This window comes from Nasonia vitripennis (assembly GCF_009193385.2).
Source record: "Nasonia vitripennis strain AsymCx chromosome 3 unlocalized genomic scaffold, Nvit_psr_1.1 chr3_random0011, whole genome shotgun sequence".
Classification (NCBI taxonomy): domain Eukaryota; kingdom Metazoa; phylum Arthropoda; class Insecta; order Hymenoptera; family Pteromalidae; genus Nasonia; species Nasonia vitripennis.
Window position 1 is genome coordinate 168,471 of NW_022279631.1, and position 27,007 is coordinate 195,477.

At 39.7% G+C, this 27,007-nt stretch overlaps 1 protein-coding gene across 6 annotated transcripts in view; it reads right to left on the reverse strand.

Moving 5' to 3' along the window:
• Gnao (guanine nucleotide-binding protein G(o) subunit alpha) overlaps positions 1–27,007 on the reverse strand; it is a 376,676-nt gene that overhangs the window by 145,772 nt on the left and 203,897 nt on the right. For all 6 annotated transcript variants that reach the window (XM_032601865.1, XM_032601868.1, XM_032601867.1 and 3 more), the window contains 1 exon segment: positions 13,892–14,033. In XM_032601865.1, coding sequence (XP_032457756.1) covers positions 13,892–14,033 — 142 coding nt within the window.

Here is a 27,007-nt window from a genome sequence, read left to right on the forward strand (position 1 = left end):
AATTTGTAAACAGTTGTACAGAGAAAATGATGAAGTTGATGATGAGGACGAAGTGCGGAACATAGCTAATAGATTTCCAGAAGCTAATCCTTTTAAAACACTATATAATAATCTAAATGCAGAAATGAATAGGGATTTACATTTAATACACAATGAACAAGCTCGGCTCAATTGCTAAAAAAAAGGTGATATCATGAAACATGACAATTTTTGCACATTAATGAGATTTGCAAACGACAAACAAAAAAGTCTACTTCAACACATTATATCACATTTATTAACAGATAGTTTATCTCTATTACAAATTTTTTACTGGGCTAGCTGGATGTGGCAAAACATATGTAATTAAATTAATCATGGAAACATACAACAGATACACTAATACTGATGGATTTTGCAATGCATATATAGCTTGTGCATCCACTAGAAAAACTGCTGTAGCAATAGATGGAACATGGTTTATATAGCTTTACAAATATCACTCTCAAAACTTCTTTCTCTATCCATTGAAGTAACACAACAATATAGAACACTGTTTGAATATGTGGAAGTTTTGATTATAAATTAAATCAGCATGATTAGAGCAGACATGTTAACACGAATTGATTCAAGACTAAAACAAATAACTGGAAACTTTCAAACAAATTATGGAGGTTTAGATATCATTTTGATTGGTGATTTGCGTCAATTATCACCTGTACGAGCAACGCCGATTTTTAAGCAATAAAAGCAAAGGATGATTGCACCAATATTATGGCGGCGATTAAAATTTCACGAACTAACGCAAATCATGCATCAATACAATGAAATGTTTTCTTCGTTATTAACAAAAATTGGAAACGTAAAAGCATTAGACGAAAATGAATTAGTTCTTATAACATCAAGGTTTTTTACAAAAAATTAGGCTGATGAGTTGAAGATGAGTTGAAGATGTCCTCATAGAATCCGATTATTCTATTCAAATAAATCAGTCAGCGATGACAAAAATTGTATACTGCAACAAGCACAAGATAAAATAATTTCCATTACGACTTATGTTTTTATAGGATGTGCCAATCGAGAACAAGAGGCGTTTGTAAAGCAAACATTTTACGAAATGTCGGTTATCGATACAGAAAGATTGCCATAGAGATCGTGTTCGTACTGAATAAATTTTATATAATCACAACCAATATTGACGTAGTAGATGAGCTTGCGAAGGGTACAGTTGGAAAATTAATTTACATTGAAACTAACGATCAAAATGAAATTACACTTGTATGGTTGCACTTTCAAGATTTACCAAAAACTGAACTAAAAATAAGACTAAAAGCTGCTGCTCACATAACTAAATATAATATCCATCCTCAAGCGGTGCCAATATACCGAAGAACTTCAACTATTTACTTAAATAATAATAAAACCATTATTGCAAAAAGAAATCATTTCCTGTTAGTATCAGCATGCGCAATGACAATTCATAAGTCTCAAGGAGGAACTTTTCATGAAATATTGTATGAGTATGAAAGAAAACACATCCTCAGCAGATACTTTATGTTGCATTATCTCGAGTAACTAAAATCGAGGGTCTTGTTAATGTAACTCCAAACAATGATCAAAGCATAATTGATTTTATTTCAAATAAAAATGGACTTCCACTTTTCACTATAAATTGTTAAAGCGTTAATGCTCACAGTTTAAATATTATTGATTCGGTCTCTCAACGATGTTATGTTCTGCTCTTATGTGAAACATGGATGAAAAATAATGAAACTATAATACATCTATTAACCGTATTACACAATTTCAACGTGACAATGCAAGAGCAGGAGACGTAGCAATTTATCAAAATTTCAATGTTATGACTACGAACATGTCTTTGGAAATACATAATGCTACAGGCTTCAATATTTCTGTACAAAATGATATTGGTAAAATGTGCATAGCACGATGTCTTAATGAAAAAAAGAAGAAATTGTTATAGCAACTATATACATATACACACACACACACATATATATATATATATATATATATATATATTACACTTAATACGTGACTTGCTAGGCCCTTTTTATTGAACTTATGGTGTTTGTATCACGTTCTAATACTGTAACGGTTTAACTTTCCCCAAGAGACCGGATAGTCAGTCGGTTACAGGATCTGGATAGGGGGAAGGGGCAAGAAAAGAGTCTGTTCTTAATAATAACAAAATATATTTCTTAAGTGAAGAATAGCAAGTGGGAATCAGTTGTTAAATCCCGGCTGAAACAGAAATCAATTATGCGTTTTGTTAAAAATATTTCGCCTTTACAAATAGATTTGTTTAAACTAACACGGTTGACAATTTACAAGAATATCTACGCGATTTCGTTACAAGAATGATTCGGTGTTCGCGGCTACGGTGTTTCGTTACGGTGGCGGATTTTGAGGTTAGGAATTCATTCGGTACGGTGGAGTTGTGTGCGCACGGCCACACCGAACCGAATGTGTCGCGTAACAACGATCTCGACCGCTCTGTGTGCGCACAGTAACGGTCGGGATAGTGCAACGGGGTTTTGAGGTTATCCCTCGGATTTATGGAGTCGTGTGCGCACGGCTTCACAAATCTTCGTCGCTCGTCTCGTACCTCTCTTTATCCTGTGTGCGCACAGAGATAAAGCGAGTCGTGAGATGTCGGCGTAAGGCTAGCTTTGTTGGTTAGGATTTTTACGGTGGCACCGTGTATCGCCACGTGTGCTCACGTAGACGAGGCTCGATGTCGCTCGGATGTTCCGGGTTGCCTCGTGTGCTCACGACGGCAATTCGGAGATTCGGGTTTCGGTTCGTCTACCAAATCGTCACGTGTGCTCACGATGGCGATTTCGTCGGCGTAGGTCTATCTCTCGCTTTTCCTTGTAGTAACGTGTGCGCACGATACTACCCGGAGTGGAGTTCGAGTAGAACTGCCCGTTGCGTCGCGCGATCCGTCTTATAAAGGCGCGCGGCGCGGATGTGTATAGGCGCGTTCACGGCGCACCGCGGCGCACCGCGTCAATTCGCGTCCTGCGGATTCGCCTTTCATTCGTTGCGCGCGCGCTCGCCGCGCATGCCGCGTCTGTAGCGGCCGCCTTCACACGTATTTCACTCGTGTCTCGTCACATCTCTCCCCTAGAAAAAAAAAACAACTATGCGCGATGAGAAAAGAAAACTAAATCTAAACAAAAAATAAAACTCACTTCCGTGCTTCTGGCCTTGCCCACATGTCTAACCTCTCCTGTCGTCGGTACCAGGCGGAATAGCCACTTAACGCCATTTTACTGCACGACGTATTTTTTTACGCCGATTGGCATAACGACGTCATGCCCATCTGGTAGCCGAACCAAACGACGCGGAAGGCTGGCCGTTGAGTCGCGTGGTGGTGGAGGTGACCGCGAGGGCGTGACGACCGGTCGTGTTGTCGCAGGCGGTGGCGGATGGTGTTTCGGCGACGATGGCGGTGTCGTGAGGTCGATTGTAGCCATAATTATTCCGTGTCGTGGGCTCCGGCGGTTCTTCTTCGTTGGAATGTGGCGTGCAGGACTCCCCAGCCTCGTGCTTTTTTTCGGTGCCGGTCTGAGGTGCAGCAGGGGAGGCACCACGATATCGCTGATGATCCGCGGCTTTGATGTTGTTGACCGCGAATTGTCCCCTGCTGGCACCTGCATTGGCTTCGATGCCAATGCATGTTGCGGATGCGACGCGATTGGTGATGGAGTATAGTCCGGTGCTGATAAAGGCTCGCCCGGACTATACTGCAGTGCGTTCGCTGGGACGTCGGCCTCCAACAGCGCAAGGATTTCGTCCAGCGTTTCAATGTCGAAGTTTTCCATTTTACTGCCGGCACGCCCTTTATCGTCTCTATTTATATGCCAGCGACGTGAAAATGTGTGAATTTTTGAGACGATCTCGAAATTTCGCATGTTTACATTTTTTATGTGGGCGAAGATCTATTCGCGTCGCTGTGCTTTTAACTCCATATAGAAAAAATTTTCCGCTTCTTCGCTGATTTGTTTTGATCGTGCCCGGAGTGGTGTTTTCGGTTTTTCTATAGCGGTTGTGTCCACAGACTTAAGGTCCGCGTGCATAGGAGTCGACCTAGCCTAATTCGTAGACCCTAGTGATTTTTGTGGCTGTGTCTACAATAACGGCTTGTTTGGTCGCAACTTATCGATATACCCTGAATATGTCTTAAACTCTACAAATTCGCTTATTTTTACCATAATCTAACTTAAAACTAAAATATAATATCCTAATTTTATTCTATAAACGAAATTTCTACCTTCTTCGTCTTCTTCGGAGCTACTCCCGATTCCTTCGTCGGTAGTGCGCCATCGTAGTCATTGTGCCTGGTTCCTGTTGAACCTTCGCCTCTGGCTCTTTTTCTCCCGGTTGACTGGGCTCATAAATATTCGCGCATGAACGGATCCTAAGACATTCATGCCGATGATCCAGTGTGGTTGTTGGTCTGCCACTTCTGCCCAAGGACTCGTCACTACGAAGCCCTTTATTTTTGTTTGGACTAGTAGAGTCTTTTGGATGATGCTGCTGGTATGGCTGGCAAATGAAGCTCGATTGCTGACTCTGCTGTTATTGCTTCGGCTCCATGTTCCAGACAATATTCCGCGGCCTCTGGGCTCAGGGTGGAGATTCGGGCTCCGGTGTCGATGATGGCGAGACACTCTTGTTCGTATACCGATATTTCTACCGGCATCGGTGTGGTTCTCACGAGAGCGCTTCTGACCAGTTGTCAATCCTTCTTGGCGTTGGTTTGACGACTGACTGTAGTTTTTCGTCGTTGGCGCATTTATAGCTCCTGTTCTGCGTCGGTGAAGGGCTTGAGGTTTTTCAGGTGTATATGTTCCACGTAGCGCCCTCTGTCGTCTTGCAGATCAAATATAACCGGCAACACCTGTCTCTTGACCGTAAGCGGTTTTGAGTATTTTGGGGCTAGCTTGGCATTTCGTGCGTCGACCTTACTCGACAAAGTTACCAATTTCCTGACTACTTTGTCGCCGATATTCGGTTTCCATTCCAGTCGCCGGAGGTTATAATGCGTGTTGTTTTACGAATTGACGAGTCATTTGTGCCTTCGCTAATTCAATGGCATCCTTTATGTGCTGAATTCTACTGGACAGTGGTGTAGTGTGTTGCGATCCCACTTTCTGGTGTAGCCGGTGGCCGTGCTGCTAGCGGTATTGTAGGCGAACTCTAGCTCGCGCATATTTTCATCCCATTTCTTCTGATGTTTGCCTACGTATTGGGCGATCATTGTTCTTACCACCCTGTTGGTCCGTTCTACCGGGTTGCATTGCGGACTATACGGCGGGGGAAAACTTTTTCTTTTACGTGACGGATTATGGCCCTACTGTCGGCTTTCTTAAGTGCTGCTGGCTCCACCCACTTGGTAAATCTGTCTTGCATTACCAGTAGCCATATGTTACCTTTATTGGACCGTCGTTGATGTCTGACAAGATCAATCGAGACCATCTCCCAAGGCTGTTCGACGTTGGTCGCGTACATGGTACCAGCTTTTGTCTGTTGTTGAGCTTTGTAAGTTTGGCAATTTATGCAGCTACGTACGTACCTGGCTCCATCCTGTAATATACTTGGCCAGTAGTACCTTCGGGCCAGTCGCTGTAGTGTCTTCGGTCGCGTCTGTGTCGTTAAAATCCAACGTGTGTAGGATATGGCGGTGTAATGCTCCATTCTTGATGCAGTACTCCGGATAGGTCTTTGGATCCTTCCGGACAGCAGTCAATTTTTTTGTGTACCACGTACAGTTCGTCTTGATATCGATGTTACATACAGCTACTAGTTGTCTGGATAGAGCATCTGCGACGGTGTTATCGTTACCTCTTCGGTATTTGACCTCGTAATCCCACTGTGCTAATTCCATCGCCCATCATGCTAATCTACCGGACGGATTGTCAATCTTCTCGAGCCATTTAAGAGACTGGTGGTCTGTCAGGACGACAAAATGATAGCCCTCAAGATATTCTCGGAACTTCCAAATTCCCCATTTTATGGCGAGACATTCTTTTTCTGTTGCTGAGTAGTTCCGTTCGGCCTGGTTTAATGATCGGCTGGCATAGGCGATCACCCGTTCTCTTCCCTCCTCTTCTTGAGTTAGGATTGCCCCTAATCCTTCGTTGCTGGCATCGGTTTGTAACACAAATGTCTTGGCGAAATCTGGGCACGCTAGGACTGGGGCTTACACTAGGTCTTCTTTGAGCCTTTCGAATGCTTCTTGTTGGTCGGGACCCCACTCCCATTTCACTTTCTTCTTTAATAGCCTGTTAAGGGGGGCCGTTTTCTTTGCCACTTGCGGAATAAACCTCCTGTACCAGGATATTAATCCTGAAAACCGGCGTAACTCCTTGAGGTTCGTTAGCGGTTGCAAATCGGTGATTGCCTTTACTTTCTCTGGGTCCGTGTGTAGCCCCTCCTTGTTGACGACATGACCTAGGTATTTCAGCTGTTTTCTGCAAAAGTGGCTTTTCTCGGCTTCAGCTTGGCGTTCCGTAACCGGCGGAAGGTTTCGCTAATCAGCTGTAGGTGCTGTTCAAAGTCCTCTGTAACAATGCCTATGACGTCGAGGTAACAGAACACATTTGGTTCTAAATCTGGTGTGATGACTGCGTTCATCAGCCGCATGAATGCTGCTGGTGCCGAGTTTAAACCGAATGGAAGAACCTTAAATTGCATTAAGCCTCTTCCGGGAACGGTAAAAGCGGTGTACTCCTTGCTTTCCTCTGACAGCGGTATTTGCCAGTATACATTTATCAGGTCGATCGTGGTTAGGTACTTTGCTTCCCGGAGTTTGTTTAGTGTTGCGTGAACTTGTGGTAGCGGGTGTGCATCTTTGATGCAGATTTTGTTGATGCCCTGGAAGTTGATGCAGATTTTTTTGATGCCCTGGAAGTTGATGCAGATTTTGTTGATGCCCTGGAAGTTGATGCAGATTTTGTTGATGCCCTGGAAGTTGATGCAGATTTTGTTGATGCCCTGGAAGTTGATGCAGATTTTGTTGATGCCCCGGAAGTTGATGCAGATTTTGTTGATGCCCTGGAAGTTGATGCAGAAACGCCTCTTTCCATCCTTCTTCTTTGCGAGAACTATGTTGGAGCTCCAAGCGCTGTCGGATGGCTCAATCACATCTTCCTGTAACATTTCTTCGACAGCCTCGTCAATTATTTGTTGCATGGCGGGGTTGCGTGGCCAGTAGCGTTGTTTGATTGGATTTGATTCGGTTAACTTTATTCTGTATTCGATGAGCGGTGTGGGGCCCTGTATACTTCCGAAGAGCTCTTTTTCGTATTGAATGAGTTCGTCCACTCGTGTCTGTTGATCTTTCGAGATTTCCTGAATGCCGACGTCGCTGACTGAGAGTACCGAGGCATTGGAGCGGTTGGGTTGTAATTCGTTTCCTGCTATGATCAGGCGGCTGTTCAGTTTGCGTAATGCGTCCATCCCCAATAGCATCTTATGGCGTAGCCCTTTCATGATAATAAATTTGTTCCTGAAAGTGGCGCCAAGGGTTGTCGCCTTACCTTCCACATAGTCTGTCAGCTCGGTGGTTGAGCTGTCTGCCAGTGTAGCGATCGGCTCTTGCTTCCCATGAAGCTAACCGTTGTTTTGTCCGATGATGGCGGTTTCTGGCGTTATGAACGAACTCACGGCCCCCGGGTTAACCAATGCCAGTACCGTATCTTGGTTTATTTGTATGTTTACGAGGTATCGGCCGTCTTCGGACGGTCTCCCGCTACTGTAGAGGGAATCCGTGGCAGTCTCTTGTGAGAACGCCATCCTTTCCGCATACGGAACAGAACTTCCGTGCTACATTTTTGCAGTCGGCGCGGGAATGGCCGCGTTGTTTGCAACGCCAAAAGCATTCGGCTCTGTTATAATAGTCGGTGGTGTTTTTACTTGTGGAGGCGCTATTGATGGCGGTTTTCCGTTCTTGTTCGCGCAGTTTGGCAGCAATATCTTCGTATTCTTCGATGCGCTGTATGAGCTGAGATACGTCTGTTATCTTTTCCCTGCGCACCCGCAATTGTAACTCGGGTTTCATATTGTAATATATATTGTCGAGTTTCCTATCAAAATATATCCTCCCCTTCTTCTCATTCTTCTTCTTCTCATAGTTCCCGGACCCGAATGTGTCGTGTAACAACGATTCCGACCGCTCTGTGTGCGCACAGTAATGGCCAGGATAGTGTCATGGTGTTTTGAGATTATCCCTCGGATTTGTGAAGTCGTGAGCGCACGGCTTTACAAATCTTCGTCGCTCGTCTCGTTCTTCTCTTTATCCTATGTGCACACAAAGATAAAGCGAGTCGTCAGATGTCGACGTGAGGCTGGCTTTGTTGGTTAGCAATTTACCTTTGTTTCACCAGAACGTGAGCGCACGGTCGGGCGAATCGCTGGCGGAACTATTGTTACTCCCTCAACCCTATGGGCTCACAGTGGCAGAGGGAGGCAGCAATGTGTCGGAATGTAGATTAGGATTTTACGGTGGCACCGGGTGTCGCCCACATGTGCTTATGTAGACGAGGCTCGGTGTCGTTCGGGTGTTCCGGGTTGCCTCGTGTGCTCACGATGGCGATTTCGTCGGCGTAGGTCTATCTCTCGCTTTTCCTTTTAGTGACGTGTGCGCACGATACTACCCGGAGTGGAGTTCGAGTAGAAATACCCGTTGCGCCGCGTGATCCGCCTTATAAAGGCGCACGGCGCGAATGTGTATAGGCGCGTCGTCGCTTAGTCGCTCGCCGGCTGCCGCGCTCCGTGCCCTGCGGATGTTGCGCGCGCGCTCAATTCGCGTCGTGCGGATTCACCTTTCGTTCGTTGCGTGCGTGCTCGCTGCGCATGCCGCGTCTATTGCGGCCACCTTCGCACGTATTTACATGAGCGAGACTCGTGTCTCGTCACAATGCATAAACTACAAGTCTTTAACTGCATTTTCCGATTTCAAAATGACGATATCTTGTTTATTCCCAGAGCAATAGCTTGCTATAAAAAAAAAACGTATCTTGGCTCCCAATGCTCGCAGACAGACGACTTTTTTTTAAAAATTAGATAAAATTCAGTACTATTTAATAGACTTTATTCATTTTGATTAGACTTAAATCTTGTCTTTGAGAGGAAAGGTAATTAACCACTTTATAAACATTAGCATCTAGGGGCTCTCCTAATTAAAATTTCGTGGTTTTTGAAAAAGTTTTTTGAAATATAACTTTTTCACTTTATTTACAAGCTACGGCGCCTGATCAAAATAATGTTTTCACATCCAAATCGTATTGTGAAAAAAAATTTCGAAATATGGACATCTATTAAACAAAAAATGTAATTGATAGAAGCTTGAAATTTGGCATGCTATTTTGGACCATAGAGTAGTATATATTCCCAAACTGTCAATACAATAAAGTAATTTTTTCAAAAGTTATTAACAATTTTCGATTTTGACGAATTTTGTGGTTTTTTTCCAATTTGCAAGTAAACTAATAGACTTAGAGGGGTGCTCTCGCCGAATTTTTTGTAGATAATTGAATAATGAACAACTTTTACTTTTAACTTTTTCCACTAAAATCAATACTTCTCGAACCGCAGAGGAAAATGTAAAAAAAGTGCCGAAATCAAACTTTAATTGTTTATAAAAAAGTTAGCGTACAAAATTGGTAGCTTTCTTCCAGATATTATTGTTCTACATACTGTTCCTGATTCTTTCCAACAATAAAATTGCTATCAAGAATTTTAGCAGAAAACGGGGTTTCCAGGGGCTGATTTGACACTATAACACTATCCGCCTTGTTGATTTTACTTTCGTTATAGCAAAATTTATATCCATGTAATTGATAGAAATACGGATGTTGCAAGTTTTATATTTTCGTAGAGATTATAATACGTGGTTTTTTGACAAACTTTCTTTAAATGTTTCTAATTTTTCGAAATTTGCATTGAGACTTCTTATGTTCACGCATAAAATTAAATTCTGTTTCTTAATGATATTTTTGTTGAGTTCTTTGATATTTTCTGCTTCGCACTCTATCTTGAAACGGTCCGCGATGTGTTAGTACGCGAACTCGTTAGATTCGTGACCCGAGGTTAGTAATTAGGAGATAAGCACATTCGAAGAATGACGATTGTCTTTGATCTACCCCGCATTAGTCTGTTGAGTGGACAAAAGACTTCCCTATCTTCTAAAGTGGAAGGCCCACTAGAGCAGAGCTGCTCGTGTGTTGAAGGGAATGAGTAGGGAATATCCACTGCGCAAGCCCGGCACACTTAGGTAAACCACGCAGCTTCAGGCTGATGTGTGAGGTACTACCATCTCACCACGAGCCCGTGATCAGATAGCTCCACCTAAGAACAGGGTACTACCATCCTGAACCAGTGAAATATCTGAAGGGGGGAAGGGAGTGGATGATACTATTTAATAAAGGGTTTGAGTCATTGTTATATTATATTTATAAATGATGTTCTTTTATGCACTTGATTATTATTTATATGCGATACTGGATCTCATAACCTACAGGAGAGGGAGTGGTCTGCACGCATACTCTTCGAGAGCCTTGGGCTCATGGACTACTGGGTATGGTGGAGACCGGTGCAAGATGCGAGAGCTACCCTTAGCAAGTTACTTAGTTAAAAGCCAGATCATTAATGCTCGCTGCTGGCTCCAGGGCTCTTTATATACCCGTGTCGGTCCCTTTCTCCCGTGCTATATGCTCGCACGCCATCTACCAGCGCATAGGTAGACTGTTTACATTTGGCTACTAGCGCCACTCGGTCGGTAACTTGCCTACCCTAGGCAAGTTATCTGTTGCTGCTCTTTTATGCCCTCTCAATCTTGCTTATTTCTTTAATACTATTTTGATTCAATTGTTTATTTTACTGTTTACGTAAATTAAATTATTATCTATTGTCAAATCAAACTGAGGGGATATCGTCGCTAAAAACACTGTTTTTCTATTACGTATAACTTTTTAAATAAAGCTTGTAATCAAAAACCAAGCTTGCAGCGCTCTAGTGTTAGATTATTCAGTAGTAGGCGACTACTAATATTGTACATTAAGCCTGAGAGCCTGCAACCGTGCGTGCACATATACAACATTATCAGGACTGAAAATTGGCCAGTGATTGACCTGCGAGTCACTTACGCGTATCCTCACAGTAACAGATGATGATTAATTGCGAGATGCCACGTAAATAAAATCACGAAAATGATGAGTGTACTTAATCCGCCCCTTGGCTAGTAACTCTCAAGAGCTCTTGGAAGCTATGCCAAAACACAACGAACGAATAAGCCTAAGGTCCATCAAGTGGAATCTCCGGTGTAAGCAAGAGCAGCTAAACAACTTTAATTTATGCTGCTATGTAAAAACGTGTAGAATAGCATGATCAGTATCTACCACGAAAGGGTGATTAAAAACATTTAGACTGCGTAAGATGATCATAATTGTAAGTCATTAAATATACATAACTATATTTGTTATGTATATCTAACAGATATAGTTATGAAAATATGACGTTATTTTTTGCTCAAAAATTACGCAATGAATCTCAATTTCTTAAATGGAAAAATTATAGAAAATTCATACTCTTATTATCTTTGTAATTCTTGTAATAGAATTCCCTAGAACTTTTACATTCACGGAATTAAGATTCATCAAGAAATTATTCTTTTATAAGCAAAAAATAAGAAAAAAATGCTTTCTGCACTAAATAGATTGATACGCAAGTTGATTGTTGAAAACACATCAGAGTACATCTACAGCCTATATTTTAAATACTGGCACAATCTTTTCCCTCTAGGAATAGTGTCACGATATGAATATTTGTTGCTTTATCGTCTGGCTTATTTAAAAAATGTCAAGTATCAAAATTTGGCAGCTAAGTTTGAATCAACTTCCTAGTGGTTATCGAAAAATAATGCACACCTTCCATCCAGACGTCTTAAAATTTATTGATAAAACATTGGAATAAATAGTTTTAGGTATTAATCTTTAAAATGAAGTGAAGTAAAATTATTTTTTCAGTTTTATTTTAAGGTCCTTGACACGACCTATTTTCATACAAATCTGAATTAAAATTTTACAGCATCGCATTCTCTTTATTAAAAAGGCAATTCATTTTTCGATTAATTAAATCTTTGATTACAGTATGCGCGAACGATCTTCAAACAGTCAATATAAGTTGCTTTTAGTATTTATACTTATGTTTATTCACTCAAGGTACATCATAAGACGACTAGACAGCAAGTGTGCATTATTTTTTATAACTAATAGTAAGCTGACTCAATCTTAGCTGCCAATACTTGCCGTTCTATAAACTGTTTTTACTACATCTATTAACCTTTACGAAAATAATCTGTATGTGATCCTGAATACCCAACTGCATGAAATGCATGAGCCACTGCATGCACATCTGCATAAAAAACTGTAAACTTTTATGCACGATTTTCTGCATAAGATATTGCATCATGAACTGTATATGAATATACATGATGCTGTACATGCTACTATGGTGGAATATCTGCACAGAATTCGCGAAATTTGTGCATGAGGCACTGTACTATTCTGCGTATATAAGTGTACATAACATTATGCATAAACTCTTGCTCTTTCTATGTACAGATTTGTACACAAGATTCTACGTGTAAACATGCACATATCGTTATAGAATGTTGTATACAAAAATGTAGTATACAATACTGATCATCGTGTTAAGGCTAACTTATGTAAGTAAATTTAAAGGCAAGCACGCGATATCTGCAATAAATTCTGCTTAAATTTTTACATGATTTCTTTACGGCTCCTACAGTAGATATATCGCAGTGTCTTCTGTTATATTTTCTGCAGGATTTTTTATACGGGGACAGGTCTACGGGACAAGTCGTTGCCGATGGAATGTCAAAACGATCGTTACTGCCGGACAAAGACTGGAAATAGTAAGCGACTGCCTAGAATAACAAATTAAAAACTAAGTATATATTTTTTTTACTTCAATATGTATCCTGCTTAGGAAAATTTTCTTTTTATTTTCATATAGAATTCAATGGAGTGACAGAGATACAGACGGGTTAAAAGGTTACTGCATGTGCAGCAATCGCGAGAAAAAAATTTGAATACTCAAAGTTTATTAGAAAAAAAAATTGTCTGACGTGGATGATTACGCTCAAAAAATCCTGATTAAACCGTACACCAGCTTCGTTAAAGATCTTCGTAGCATCCATACAAGACTATTGGTGAAAATGTTCAAAGTCCAAACAACATTAAAGTTGCATGCATGAATGTATCAATGGTAGAAACGTGAAGGTCACTTCAGTATTGTTTATACTTGAAAATTTTCACAAGCCGTCTTATGCGGAAGCTACGGAAATCTTCAATGAAGCTGGTGTACAGTTTAATCAGGATTTTCGGAAGCATCATCATCGACATCGGATAAGCTTGTTTTTCTCATTATTGTATAAGTATTCAAAATTTTTTTTCGCGATTGCCGCACGTGCGGTAACTTAACCTCACTCTATCTCTGTCACTCCGTTGAATTCTGTATTATAAAAATTAGTTATCTCAAACGGGATGCATGTTTAAGTAAAAAAATATATACTTTGTTCTTAATTTGTTTTTCTAGGTAGTCCATAAAAGTTTATAGTTTTTTCTGCAGATGTCCATGATGCTCATGCATGATTTCATACAGTCAGGTATGCAGGATCACATGCAGAATATTTTTGTAAGGGTAACATTTATTTATAAGAACGATAAGGCGATTTTCGTAAGCTGCTGACGCTTGAAATTCCTTTAATGATTTTTTATATTTTTAAAGATGAAATTGTAGAACGATGATACAAAGGTACAGATTTATGTATACATTAAGTTTGATGTAAAAGTCTTACCTCTCTCTCATTTGTTAAAAAATTGATACCCAAACTTGGCATCGCTCTCAAAATAGCTACTAAGGATTGTATTGTATTACTGTATACGACCGGTCTATATTGTTTGAAATCTTCAGGAGTAAAGCCGCTTTCGTGTATAATTCTGCAAAGAAAGCACACGCAGATTTAAATAATATGCATAAACATGTGTGTGTGTGTGTGTGTATGTGTGTGATCAATCAGGTGATAAATCATGTAATGAATTACGTGATTTTTTCCAGAGTAGCCACTCGCGAGAAAAATTACGTGGCATACTGCATGATTAGACACGCGATAAATCTCATGACTTTTCACGTGATTCCTCACGTGAAATATCACTCATATAATTATGTTACTACATGAGCAACTTTAAATGTGAACTTGAATTTATAAATATATAAGCTTTATAACTTAATATTTCACGCGTATATTTTTAAACAAAAATTATATAATTTGCGACGAGGCGACTCGTCGTACGCCAAGTCCTTCGGCGTGCTCGATATTGTGTGTGACTAATGAAAAAAGCCAGAGGAACAAGAAGCTACGACGGGGAATCGAGGGAGCGGAGAATTCGGGAAAAAGAAAACCGAGTCTGTGAGAGACTTCACGGAATCTTGCAACTCCGGCTGCGACCAGAAAATTCACCGAAATCGTTAGCGTCTGTGTGCGAAAAAGCGCGTTCAGCGACGCAGGGGAGCGTGTTGCTGGGCGCGGGTCCAGCGTGAGCAGGGAGTCGAGCCGTCTGAGAAAGGGGCCGCATCGAAAGCGCACAGCATGAAATTTTTTTTTTTTGTACTAAAACCTAATATCTCACGATTTAGTGAACGGAATTAGATGAACTTTGGTGACAATATAGTTTGAGTTATGTGGTATAAGACAAACATATTGAGAAGGCCCACAATAGTTTTCGGGTGCCCCAAAATTCAATGAAAACAGGCCCATTTTGTGATTTTAGCGATAAAATCTTTGCCTTTTTCAATATTTATAATATTTCTTGTATAAGAATCGTTTTCAATTAATTTTATATTGCTATGGTTTTTTCAGATAAAAGAGAAGACACTTCCGGTCGTTTAAAAATAAATTGAATAAATTGTCCATATTTGTCATTTTGGTTGGAGCTTCTATCAAACGATTAATAAAAAAAATAAAAGATGGAATTGCTAATTTTATAAATAACACCGGCACACAAAATAAAACAAGATGTCTGTACAAAAAATCGGACCCACGTATCCTTATGTTTTTCGAGTCGCTGAATTCGAATCCGGTGTCAGTTTGGCCCCATCTCGTCAGGGTCAAGGGCAGTTGGAGGTCAAATTAAGAAGAAACGGTTCAAAAAAATTAAAATGCCATATATGTATGTTTTTTTGGTCGCTGAATCCGAATCCGGGGTCAGTCTGGCCCCATCACGTTAGGGTCAAGGCCAGTTCAAGGTCAAACTGAGAAGAAACAGTTTAAACCGATAAAAATGTTATATAAAACTTTCCAAAAATGGATAAAGATACCAAAAATTGTAAAAAGTCTTATTCAAGAGATTTGATCACTTAATATCTTCCTTGTGTACAGAGCAAAGTTGCTTTCGTTTATCAAGTGGCGCGGGAGCGCCACGAAGGCGAGTTTGAGAAGCAGACGACGCCTCGGCGCCCGTGACACTATTTACTTCTATATTGGTCTCTCGAATTGTCAATTAAGGAAATAAATTATTTATCATTCATGTAACCAGCTAATTTTGATAAATGTTTATACTGGTATGCCAAACTATGATTTTAAACCAAAATATCAGCAATAAACCAGCTTTAACATAATAAACAAGTATGCAGGTGAACAAAAATGCTGAAATCACTTGCTTAATTTTTCTTCAGCCCAAAAAGTGGTAAGACCGTTAAGTTAGCTGCGTGCAGTTTGACCGAGTGGTTAGACTGTGAAGTTGGCCGCACAAGCTATTGAGCCTACATTGTCTGCTCCTCTGCTTGAATTATAAATGTGTGCTCCGTAGTATTCGGTGTTTTGGTGTAAAAATCTTTCAAGGAAGGTGTCTAGATAAATAGGGTAGCTGATGACGACGTCTAGGTGGTGCGCTCCGTGATTTTTGGTGTTTAGATAAATAAATCATACGAGGACGGCATCTAGGTGTACAGGGCGGCCGATGGCGAGGTCTAGGTAGTTCGCACCGTGGTTTTTGGTGTCTAGGTGTTGAAATAATTCGAGGGCGGTACCTAGGTGTACAGGGTGGCCGATGACGAGGTCTAGGTAGTTCGCTCCGTGGCTTTTGGTGTTGAAATAATTCGAGGGCGGTGTCTAGGTGTACAGGGTGGCCGATGACGAGGTCTAGGTAGTTCGCTCCGTGGCTTTTGGTGTTGAAATAATTCGAGGGCGGTGTCTAGGTGTACAGGGTGGCCGATGACGAGTTCTAGGTAGTTCGCTCCGTGGTTTTTGGTGTCTAGGTGTAAAAATCATTTGAACGCGGTGTCCAGGTGTACAGGGTGGCCGATGACGAGGTCTAGGTCGTGCGCTCCGTGGCTTTTGGTGTTGAAATAATTCGAGGGCGGTGTCTAGGTGTACAGGGTGGCCGATGACGAGGTCTAGGTAGTTTGCTCCGTGGTTTTTGGTGTCTAGGTGTAAAAATCACTTGAACGCGGTGTCCAGGTGTACAGGGTGGCCGATGACGAGGTCTAGGTCGTGCGCTTCGTGGTTTTTGGTGTCTAGGTAAATAAATCATACGATGACGGCGTCTAGGTGTACAGGGTGTCCGATAACGAGGTCTGGATAGTTCGCGCCGTGGGTTTTGGTGTCTTGGCGTAGAAATAATTCAAGGGTGGTGTATATCAACAATCAGTGATCTCATGTTAGTGATAACAATGTTACAAAAAAGCTTTGATCTAAAGGTGCTAAATATGCTTATATTTTATTTCTACGACGTCGAATATGAAATACTCAAAAAAATTTACTAAAAAGGATTGAAATCTCTAAAAAAAAATAACTTTTAAAAAAGTAAAAAGTTAGGCAAGTTTAATATATTTCGCAACAAAATTACAGATTGAAAAGTACTAAGATCAATCAAACAAAGTCAAGTTTATTATATTTAATCGTGATGAAGCAAGGAACAACTCTCAAGATAATTACTACGTAACTTACCATGCCCGTTTCATTGTACTTATGGTGTTTGTATGACGTTCTAATACATAAAAGGAAATTTTAGTTGTTCACCAATAAACAAAATTAAACGGGCATGGCAAGTTACGTAGTAATTATCTTGAGAGTTGTTCCTTGCTTCATCACGATTAAATATAATAAACTTGACTTTGTTTGATTGATCTTAGTACTTTTCAATCTGTAATTTTGTTGCGAAATATATTAAACTTGCCTAACTTTTTACTTTTTTAAAAGTTATTTTTTTTTAGAGATACTTTTTTCCACTAGTTTAGTAACTGTCGATGTCTTTCTTTACTCCTTTTTTCTCTTGTAACGAACTCTTTTTTTCTTCAAATGACCTATGCAATGGGTTTCTTTTATCTTTTTGTTATTTGTTTTAATGTCTCTCTTCAGCGTCCAGTAAAAATCTGCCATCATGTTGACATACTGACTGTGACTCTTTAAACATGAAGTTTTGTATTTCTTTGATTTTTTAAAATGTTTTTAGACATATTTATATTAATTCATTTTATACCATGCAATCTAATTTTTTTCTTATAATTTATGAATATTAAAAAATCAGAATTTTAAATTTGCTCTGGAAACTTGCTGCTAAATATCTTTATATTACAAATAACTTTGAAACGTGTAGAAGTCTATGTTATATGTTTCTATAAAATAGCTATACATTATCAAATTAGTTTAGCTTAGCTACATGAGTTTCTGCAATAAAATATTAGTATTAAATTAAGGTTTTTGAAGCAAGCTGTCACAAAATACGCAAGTTCGAAAGTATAAATCGTTGCTATGGCAACATGTTTATATTTATTAACTTAGAAATTACGGATAAGTCTTACAGGAATTTTTTTGAACTTTTCATTAAACTTTTCATTTATATCAAGTCTATTAGTCCTTTTTATTATTTCTTTTCAGTTTTCTTATAACTTTTATGTGAATATTGTCTTTTTTTATTATAATTTATGAATTTAATTTAAATCGTAGTGTAAAAAACTTTTTACCAAAAATACACGTTTTATCAAAAGAATTTTATATATCAATTATGTGTCAAGAAGATTTATCATATTTAAGTGGATTTTCTTGAAAACCGAACAAGCTCAGATAACTTTCTTCGATAGATTTAAGTTCAGTAGACAAAAATTTATAAGTCGTATAGTTTTTTTCTCCAAAAAATATTATAAATATTAAAAAAGGCAAAGATTTTATTGCTAAAATCACAAAATGGGCCTGTTTTCCTTGAATTTTGGGACCCCCGAAAACTATTGTGGGCCTTCTCAATATTTTTCTCTTCTTCCACATAAATTAAACTATATTCTCACCAAATTTCATCCAATTCCGTTCACCGAATCGTGAGATATTAGGTTAAAACCAAATTTAATACAAACAAATTTTTTTACACCGTGCGGTGACTAGCCCGATTTCAGGCTAGTCACGGCGCGAGTTGAGCACGGTTGTGGGGGCTGGCCGATTCACAAGCGCTGATTGGCCAAGCTGGAGCGAAGAGAGCAACTATCACTGCAGTGGCCGGCGCAGCGCGACTTCTTGTCTGACCGTTGCCCGAGACGCATGTCTAAGTGACAGTCGCACGAATTTCCTTTGTCGAATCGTGAAGTGTTTAGAGTGTCGTAGTCGTGAGTTTCGGTTAGCGCGTATGCGAGTGCAAGATATCGAGAAAGTGAGTGCGTGGAAGAGCGTGGGTGAGAGTTGAGCGAGGCGAGGAAGTGGACGACCATCCCGAGTTCCAGATCAGGCTTAGGCGACGAGGATCACGAGAAGGAGAGCCGTTCCAGCGATACCAGGCCAGTCCAGGACCGGGAAGGAGGAAGAACATCGAGACGAGGAAGAAGACGTTGGGACAAGTATCGCCAGGACACAGCCGGAAGTAGCCGAAGGACCACGTCGGTCGCACGACCTTCGTAAGTTCGTCAAACTCAGGCAAAGGTCTGACCTTTATCGAGTGGCTGCAAAGGTGTAAGTGCGTGAGAGAGGGTGAGACGAGAGCGATCAGAGATCGGACAAAGAGCCGTTGGCCAAGAGAGGGAAAAGTCTTCGGGTGGTCAGAGAGGTACCGCGGGCTCAGCGGAGGCTTACCTTATCGGCGGGCCGACAAGCAGGCTGCGAGAGTGAAGAGTGTGTGAGAGAGAGAAAGAGAGTGAGTGTGAGTGCAAGACCGTGCGAGGCGCGAGCGCCAGCGGGCGTCGCCGATAGAGAGAGGCGAGTGGAGACAGCGAGCCTCGTGAGCGAGTGTGCGAGCGGCGGCGATTACGAGCTGGCGACGAAGCCGACGGCTGGAGATTGTAATCTGGACGAGTGCAATGAACAGAGGTTTTAATCGAATCAGAAGTATTGTGATTTACCATTTCACAGACCACAGTTATCCCGAACCGTGGAATTCCCGCGAAACTCCCTTCGAGTTAATAGAATAAATAATAGTGCGATGCTTCGGGACGGGGCTAGAATGCTAGTTTTCCACCCCCAGATTAGCCACGTCACAAAATAAAAAATATATCGAAGGTAAATATTGATATCTAAAAATAAGGTATACACATTTTATCGAAGTAGACAGGCATTGAATTATATGAGGGAAGCGTAGGGAAGGAACAAAGATGAATCGAAAGAAGAAAACAAGCACATCTCTGATGACGAAAGTAACACGACTTAATCTAGTTCTGATGAACAATTTACATTGTAATTATTAGAAATGAGAGACTTATAATACAGAGTTAATTTTTCGTTGCTTACCCCGATAACACGATGTCAGCCGAATGACGGCCTCGACGAGACTGCTCAGAATAGGCCACGCGTGACGTATAGGTACCCCTGCCCCGGGACACTAAAATGACTACATTGTGCTCAGCATAATGCTGGTACATGTTGCAAGCATCGTTCTGGCACTTCAATTAAGAAATAAGAAAAAAATTTTACCCAAGCGGGGATCGAACCCTGAACCTTTCGGTTAGCAGGCTGACCCTTTACCACTCGACCACAAACACTTCTTAAAAGTCATAGACAGTTGTGTTCTTATAAGTACTGTAAGCAGCTGTTAGTGTTGCAACCAAGTTATTGCAACCAAGATTATTATTAACGCGTTTAAAAGCATTGGTATTAGCCGCCAATTTTGTGTAAAGGCGCAAAACCGTCAAGCTGCTATAAATTTGGTGGTCGTAAAAGAGTAGTCAATAATATAAATGAAAATTGGCAAGGAACAAAGTCCAGTAAATTAATAATAGCCTAAAATAACAAAATGAACCAACTCAATAATAAAACACCGACGGCTACTTATAGTAAATATCGTCGGTCCCAGGAAGAGTAGTGCGGCTCAGATTTCCTACGACGAGTAGTGCAGTTCAGATTTTCCGACAAAAAGTAGTGCAGTTCCGATTCTCGCGGCGAAAAGTAACGCAGTTCACGTTTTTGCGGCGAAGAAAAGTACAGTTCACGTTTTTGAAGCAAAGAGTAGTGCAGTTCAGCTTCTCCCAGTGAAGACACCATACAAACCCTACAGAAAAATAATCCTACATCCTACAGAATAGTATATATCGATACAAGGGCGAAAGTGTTGGATCTAGGACGATAGAGTGAGATTTGTCGCGGTGTTGCCCGAGCGTGAATAATAAATTAAACAACAATTTATATTAATTAATGAAGTTTTTATTTTTATATTTCTACAAGTTCTCTATAAAAATCATAAAACTCATTTGGTATGAGCCGTTTATCAATCATGGCCCGAAGGTCCGTTTTTTTTTTCACTTAAAGCTATTCTACTGTGACAAACCTTAGGCAATCTATAAATAATCTTTGATTAACTTCCATGTAAATTTCTTTTTTTTCTTGTATTTAATTTTTGTTAACTCTCTTAAAAATCGTACTTAGTATCGAATTCTACTTGGCCTTTATTGCAGTCCGTATAAAATTCTCTGACTTTATCGTGATACGATAACCAATTCCATATAGTCATCAAAAATAGCCATTATTGCGCCCTGGCTAATTTATTAACTGGCCGAGCGAGCATTATTTATTTCGGCATCAGTGAACAGCTTAACCCGAAATCTTAAATTTAAAAAATAAAATTGTCGAAAATGACCGACGCCGTAAAAAATGCGAGCTATTTGAAATAGGGTAAAATTCGTCGAAAATGCTTTCGAAACAAGAATTTTCAGTATTTTGCCGAATTTTCTCATCGTAGATGATTTTTACCCTATTTTAAATTGCTCGTAGTCGTCGTACCCTATTTTGAATCGTCTAAGATAAGAAAAATGAGACCAACGATATAAGGACACAACTGTCTATGACTTATAAGAAGTGTACGTAGTACAATTATGATAGTTCAGGTCCGGGATACCAGGTAGTGGAGGTTTATCGCAATAAAGAGATTTTTGTTCTTTATAACAAAAATAAATATATTCAAATAAATACATAATAGAATATTGCGTATATCTTGCATATATTCTAAGTATCACAAAAATTAAATGGGTAAATCCGCTTTGATTTTTACAAACAAAAATAAAGAGATACGCGTTTAAGTTGCGTAATATGATTTGAAACGTATGGTTACAAGAAGAGATTTTATGCAGATACGCTTAAATTTTTGTTATCTGATCGTATTCGAAATTTTACAAGTTTAAATTAGGTAACGAAATTTTTCTAAATTATTTTGGCAAGAATTAGAATTTTTCTAAGTCTAGGACTGATACGCTTTATGATGCGATATCGTGCCTAACTCGAAATTTTTATAAATGTAGAAATATTTGAATATAGTCTAAGTCTTTTACTTGCTCAAGGCATAAGTTGCTCAAGAGCAGGGACTAGGCGCTTTAGTTGCGCTGTCGCTTAAGTTGCGCTTCGGCTATTGAGCTCATACTGGCCGTGCGGGTCCTTTTATAGGCCTCGGAGCGAGCGGGGATCGTGCCGCCGAAAATACTTTCACATTCACACTTTCACACAGACATTTACACCTATGTACAAAACCCATTCATACAAATAATTTATAATATGCGCGCGCTACACCGCCGCCGCCGCTTCTCCTTCTCTTGCACCGCTGCGCTCGCCGCTTCTATATACATATATACATGGTGTGTTGCGCGCTCTCTCTCTTCTTTCTGTGTTGCTGCTACCGCCGCACGCTGCTCGTGACGCTGCTAAAGTTGCGCTGTCAGCTGTAGCACGGGCTTATCCTAGTTGAAAATAAATAAATACTCTTTTGTACGGGGAAATTGTACGGGGCGTTACAAGCCTTCTGAAAATACATACATTCCACGAAGGTTATAATGGGTGACTTTAAATCTGACCAACTTTCCTCATCTAAAGATGCCAATTTCATCAGGGCCTTCATTGATAAAAACTATCTCTCGTCGGTTCTCTATGGTGCCACTCACCACAAACAGGGTTCTGATACCTGGCTCGACCTGTGTCTAATTCATGAGCAGGATCACCTACTATTATACTGGAAAATAGATGCACCATTCATTAACGAACATGACCTTATCATGGCCACTCTCGACGTACAGATTCCACGTTATATATCTAAATCTGTAGTATTACAGAAACTTTAAAGGAATCAGCGCCGAGAAGCTAAGGGACTTTCTTAGCGTATGTGACTAGTCATCCATCACTTCCTCATCACTCGACAAATGCATATCTACGCTTAACGCTAACCTTCACGAACGCCATTAATCACCTCGCCCCATTGTGGACTGTGACACCAATACGGAAGCGTTACCCGTGGTTCACCACGGCTCTTCGTGACCTCGTATCTGAGAGGGATAGACTTTACAGGCTTTTCAAACACTTTAGACTCAATTCAGATCATATATAGACAAGCTAGATACGATGCACACAGACAGGTCCAGGAAGCCAGGCTAAATTACTATTATTCACACCTGTCAACCTTGACTGATATTGCCGAGATCTGAAGAGAACTAGAGAAACTTGAAATTTCCACCTTCAAGGCCCCTTCACCATCTCGCTTCACCACAGACGAACTTAACAAGCAGTTCAGCTTGATATTCGACGATCCGCTTGCTCCTGCTGTTGAGAATTATCTTCTTACCCTGGAAAGTCTAGACCTCCCGGAACATTTCAAGTTCAGCATTATAACGGAATCGGATGTGTTGGCACGTATCGCACTTCGACACTCAGGCTAGGGAGAGTGACGACATCCCACAGGTCGTTATTTCAAAAGCATTGCCGGTTCTCGCTCCCTTACTAAGTCAAATCTTTAACCTGTCCCTGAGCAAGCCCTGCTTCCCCTCTGCCTGAAAATTGTCGCTTGTGCGCGCACTTAACAAAGTCAGTTCACCAACAGCCCTGACTGACTATCATCTGATTTCACTTCTCTGCTTTCTCTCCAAGGCCCTGAAGTGGTTAGTACGCACACAAGTCTCGGAGTACCTTCAACCAAGGCTCTTGCTAGAGAACCTTCAAACAAGCTTTCGCACTAGTTACAGCACTTATTTCGGCCAAATTAAGCTAACTGATGATGCCAGGGTCAGGATAAACAAAAAGAAAGTAACACCTTCTCTTCTCTCCTTCTCCTTGTTTTTTATTACAGCAAGGCGTTCGACACTGTATATCACGTCAGGCTCCTGAGAAAGCTATCCACTATTGGCTTCTCGAAGCAGGTCATCGGCTGGTTTGCCTCCTATCTCACTGGGAGATAGTAGTCTATCGGTGGTGACAATAGCGAACGTTCCTCTCCTCAGCGTCTTAACATCGGTGTCCCGCAGAGTTCGGTTTTGGGTCCCTTGCTGTTCGCATCGTACATTAACAACATCGATTTCTGCATAGATTCTGATGTCTCCTATCTTATCTATGCGGATGATTTACAAATTTATAGCCAATGACACTTTGAGGAGCTCAATTATTTATCTAACAAGATGAGTACTAACGCCGAGAGGATAATGGACTAGGCTGCACAAAACCGGCTAAAACTCAACGTTAGTAAAACTAAAGCAATTGTCTTGGGCTTTCCCTACTATATAAACGCTCTACCTTCAGTAGCTAACACTTTTATTAATATTGGGGGTGCCCAGGTCAATTTTGAATCTTCTGTGCGTAGTTTGGGATTTGTGCTTTATTCTAAACTCACATGGAAAGAGCATGTCACACAATTGTGTAAGCGTGCTCACTAATGTACAAACTCACTTTTTCAGAAAGAGTACCAATCTCAGACTGCGCCAGCACCTAGTGCAAGCGCTCCTCTATCCAATTATCGATTACTGCTCTCTTGTGTACTGTGACCCGACTCAGGAACTTGACTCAAAGCTACAAAGGTTCGTGAATACAGGAATTCGTTACATCTATGGTGTAAGGAGAGACGAGCACATCCCCGTACAGGCGGGAGTGCAATGGCTAACCACCGCCGGACGCAGGAAGTATTTTACTGCTTGTTTTCTTTGTAAAATGTTTAATTCAGCCGTGCCATCATACGTACTGTCTTACTTTGACTTCCGCGTGACACTCCGGCCTGTAAGGGAAGAGGTGGCACCTTTGAACATACCTGCCTTCGTGACGGAGACGCTGAGGAACTCGTTTTATATCAGCGCCTCATACTTGTGGAACAGCCTACCATCACACATCCGAAACACGACATCCATCGCCAGCTTTAAAAAACTTGCTAAGGAACATTTTTTTGAACTTGAGAATATATAGACATGTTGTACACTCTCACGCATAGCCACACACTTACTCATTCTTGCTAAATCCATTATTTTGCTTGCTAAATACACTATCTCTAATAGAGACAACCTCAACTTTTTATTTAATTTCTACTTTACTCATTATTTGCTTTAACTACGATATTGTACAACATAATGTACGGAAATAAAACATAATCTAATCTAATCTCATCTCTCTCTCTTTTTCTCTCCGAAGAGAAAAAGAGATCCGGTCCTGGTGGTAGTGGAAAAAGTTATTTACACAATGTTATTATTAAATATTGAATATAACATCTCTAACAATAGGATGGACAGATATTACTGCAAATTTGTTGATCAATGGTAAAACGGTGCATAATACGTTTAAATTATTATAATAATATTATTTTCCTACATCCTACATTATATTAAAGTGGAACAAATTTTCTCCGGTTCTCCAGGCCACCAGCCCTACGTCATACTTCTTTAGATATTACGTTATCTTTTTATATAAAATGATGGAAGTTTGGGCCTTAAAATTATTTGGACTTAAAATTTGGAGCCTTAAAAATTTTGGGCCTTTAGAACTTTGGGCCTTAAAAATTTTGGGCTATCAACATTTCGGGACTTAAACGTTTTTAGTTTTAAGAGTTTATGGTCTTACAAATTTTTGGTCTTAAAATTTAGGCCTCACTATTTTTTCAGACATTTTTAACCTTTAAATATTAAGGCCTTAAAATTTTTTTTATGCAAAACACTTTTAACTTAACTTTAAACTTAAGGGTTTTACAAACAAATATTATTTAAAAAAATTTTCTGAAAGGAATCAACAAAAATTGTTTAAACACTTTAAAAATTAACAAATTGTATGTTAATATCCAGACAAATTTTTTAAATACTATTTTTTTTCTATTTTCAACCCCATACTCATCTGGAAATTATATGTGTTTGAAGCATATCTATTAGTATAAAAGTGCCCTTCGAAGCCCAAATCTTAAGTAAGTCTGCGGTAGCTGAAAAATGGAAATTCTGAATTTTGGCCTTCGAAGAAATGTTATACCTGATAATATGGCACATATAAACATTGTGTTATGTTTCTTACATTATACCTGAATATATTTAATAGCTTAATTCATTTTTTAAACAATTCGGGAAGAATATAAACATAAAATTGAATTTTTCATATTTTGACTATTTAAGGTGTATCCGTACCCTTAATCAATCGTACATTGTACCGCTGTAGTGTATTACCTGAATGTAAGCAAGGTAAATATGTAATGATCCTCCCAGCGTTAGCCCGCATAATGTGCTGCCCGACTCTCACTACGGCGACGTGCTGGTAAGGGTTATTTTACGAAAGGCATATTCTGGTGCTGCAATAGTTAAATGCTATAGTCAATTCTCATATTTTCAGCGTTGCATTAAAAAAATTCTGTAACCGATTCTTATTATTTCTGCGCTGCATTTAATTAACGTCGAACCGTTTGCTTGCATTACTTTTTCAATTGCATTTAGTGCTATATTTTCACCTGCACATTCTTCATATTTAAGATGATGAAAATTACTCTTATATTTCTCATATAATTCTCGTTCATTAATAGGCTTATGAAAAGTACAGATAAAAGCAAACAATTCACATAGTACTGTTAGAAACTGTATTTGTATTGCATTTTGTAAACATTTATCCCACTCTTCATCTTCACCAATGAGCTGTTTTGCTATAGCAACTTCATAAAATGTAGGATATAAAACTCCGTTATCAGCAAGTAAATCTTCAAATAAGGTTAGTCCTTTTACATGTAAAAGTAATAATCTGTCTTTCGGATTTACTAAATACATTTTGCTTAATATTGATTTAATATACATTTTTTCCTTTTGTTCCATGTTTTTAGTTTTTTGTCAAATGTGTAACGTATTAGTATTTTAGAATACAAATAATTTGTTGCATCAAGATCAGTTGAATTTAATTTATATTGTTGATCTTTATCGTGAATATCAAAAGTTTTTACAACATGCGAAATGTTGTGTAAACAATATTTTAATAATCTCTTCAGGAGGATTTGAATATCTTGTATTAAGATATTGATTAATTTCATCATATTTGCATTCGTCTTCTTCCGTACTTAAAATTTGATTCTTATTGTTATTATCTTCTTCAAAATTAATATCTGCATTACGAATTTCAACAGAAGCACAATCATGACCTTTCTAAAGTATTTAAATAAGTATTTAATATATTAGACAGTTGAACATACTTCTACATTAATATGACAGTTGAACTTTAATAATAAAAAGGGATTATAAGGTACAACAAATC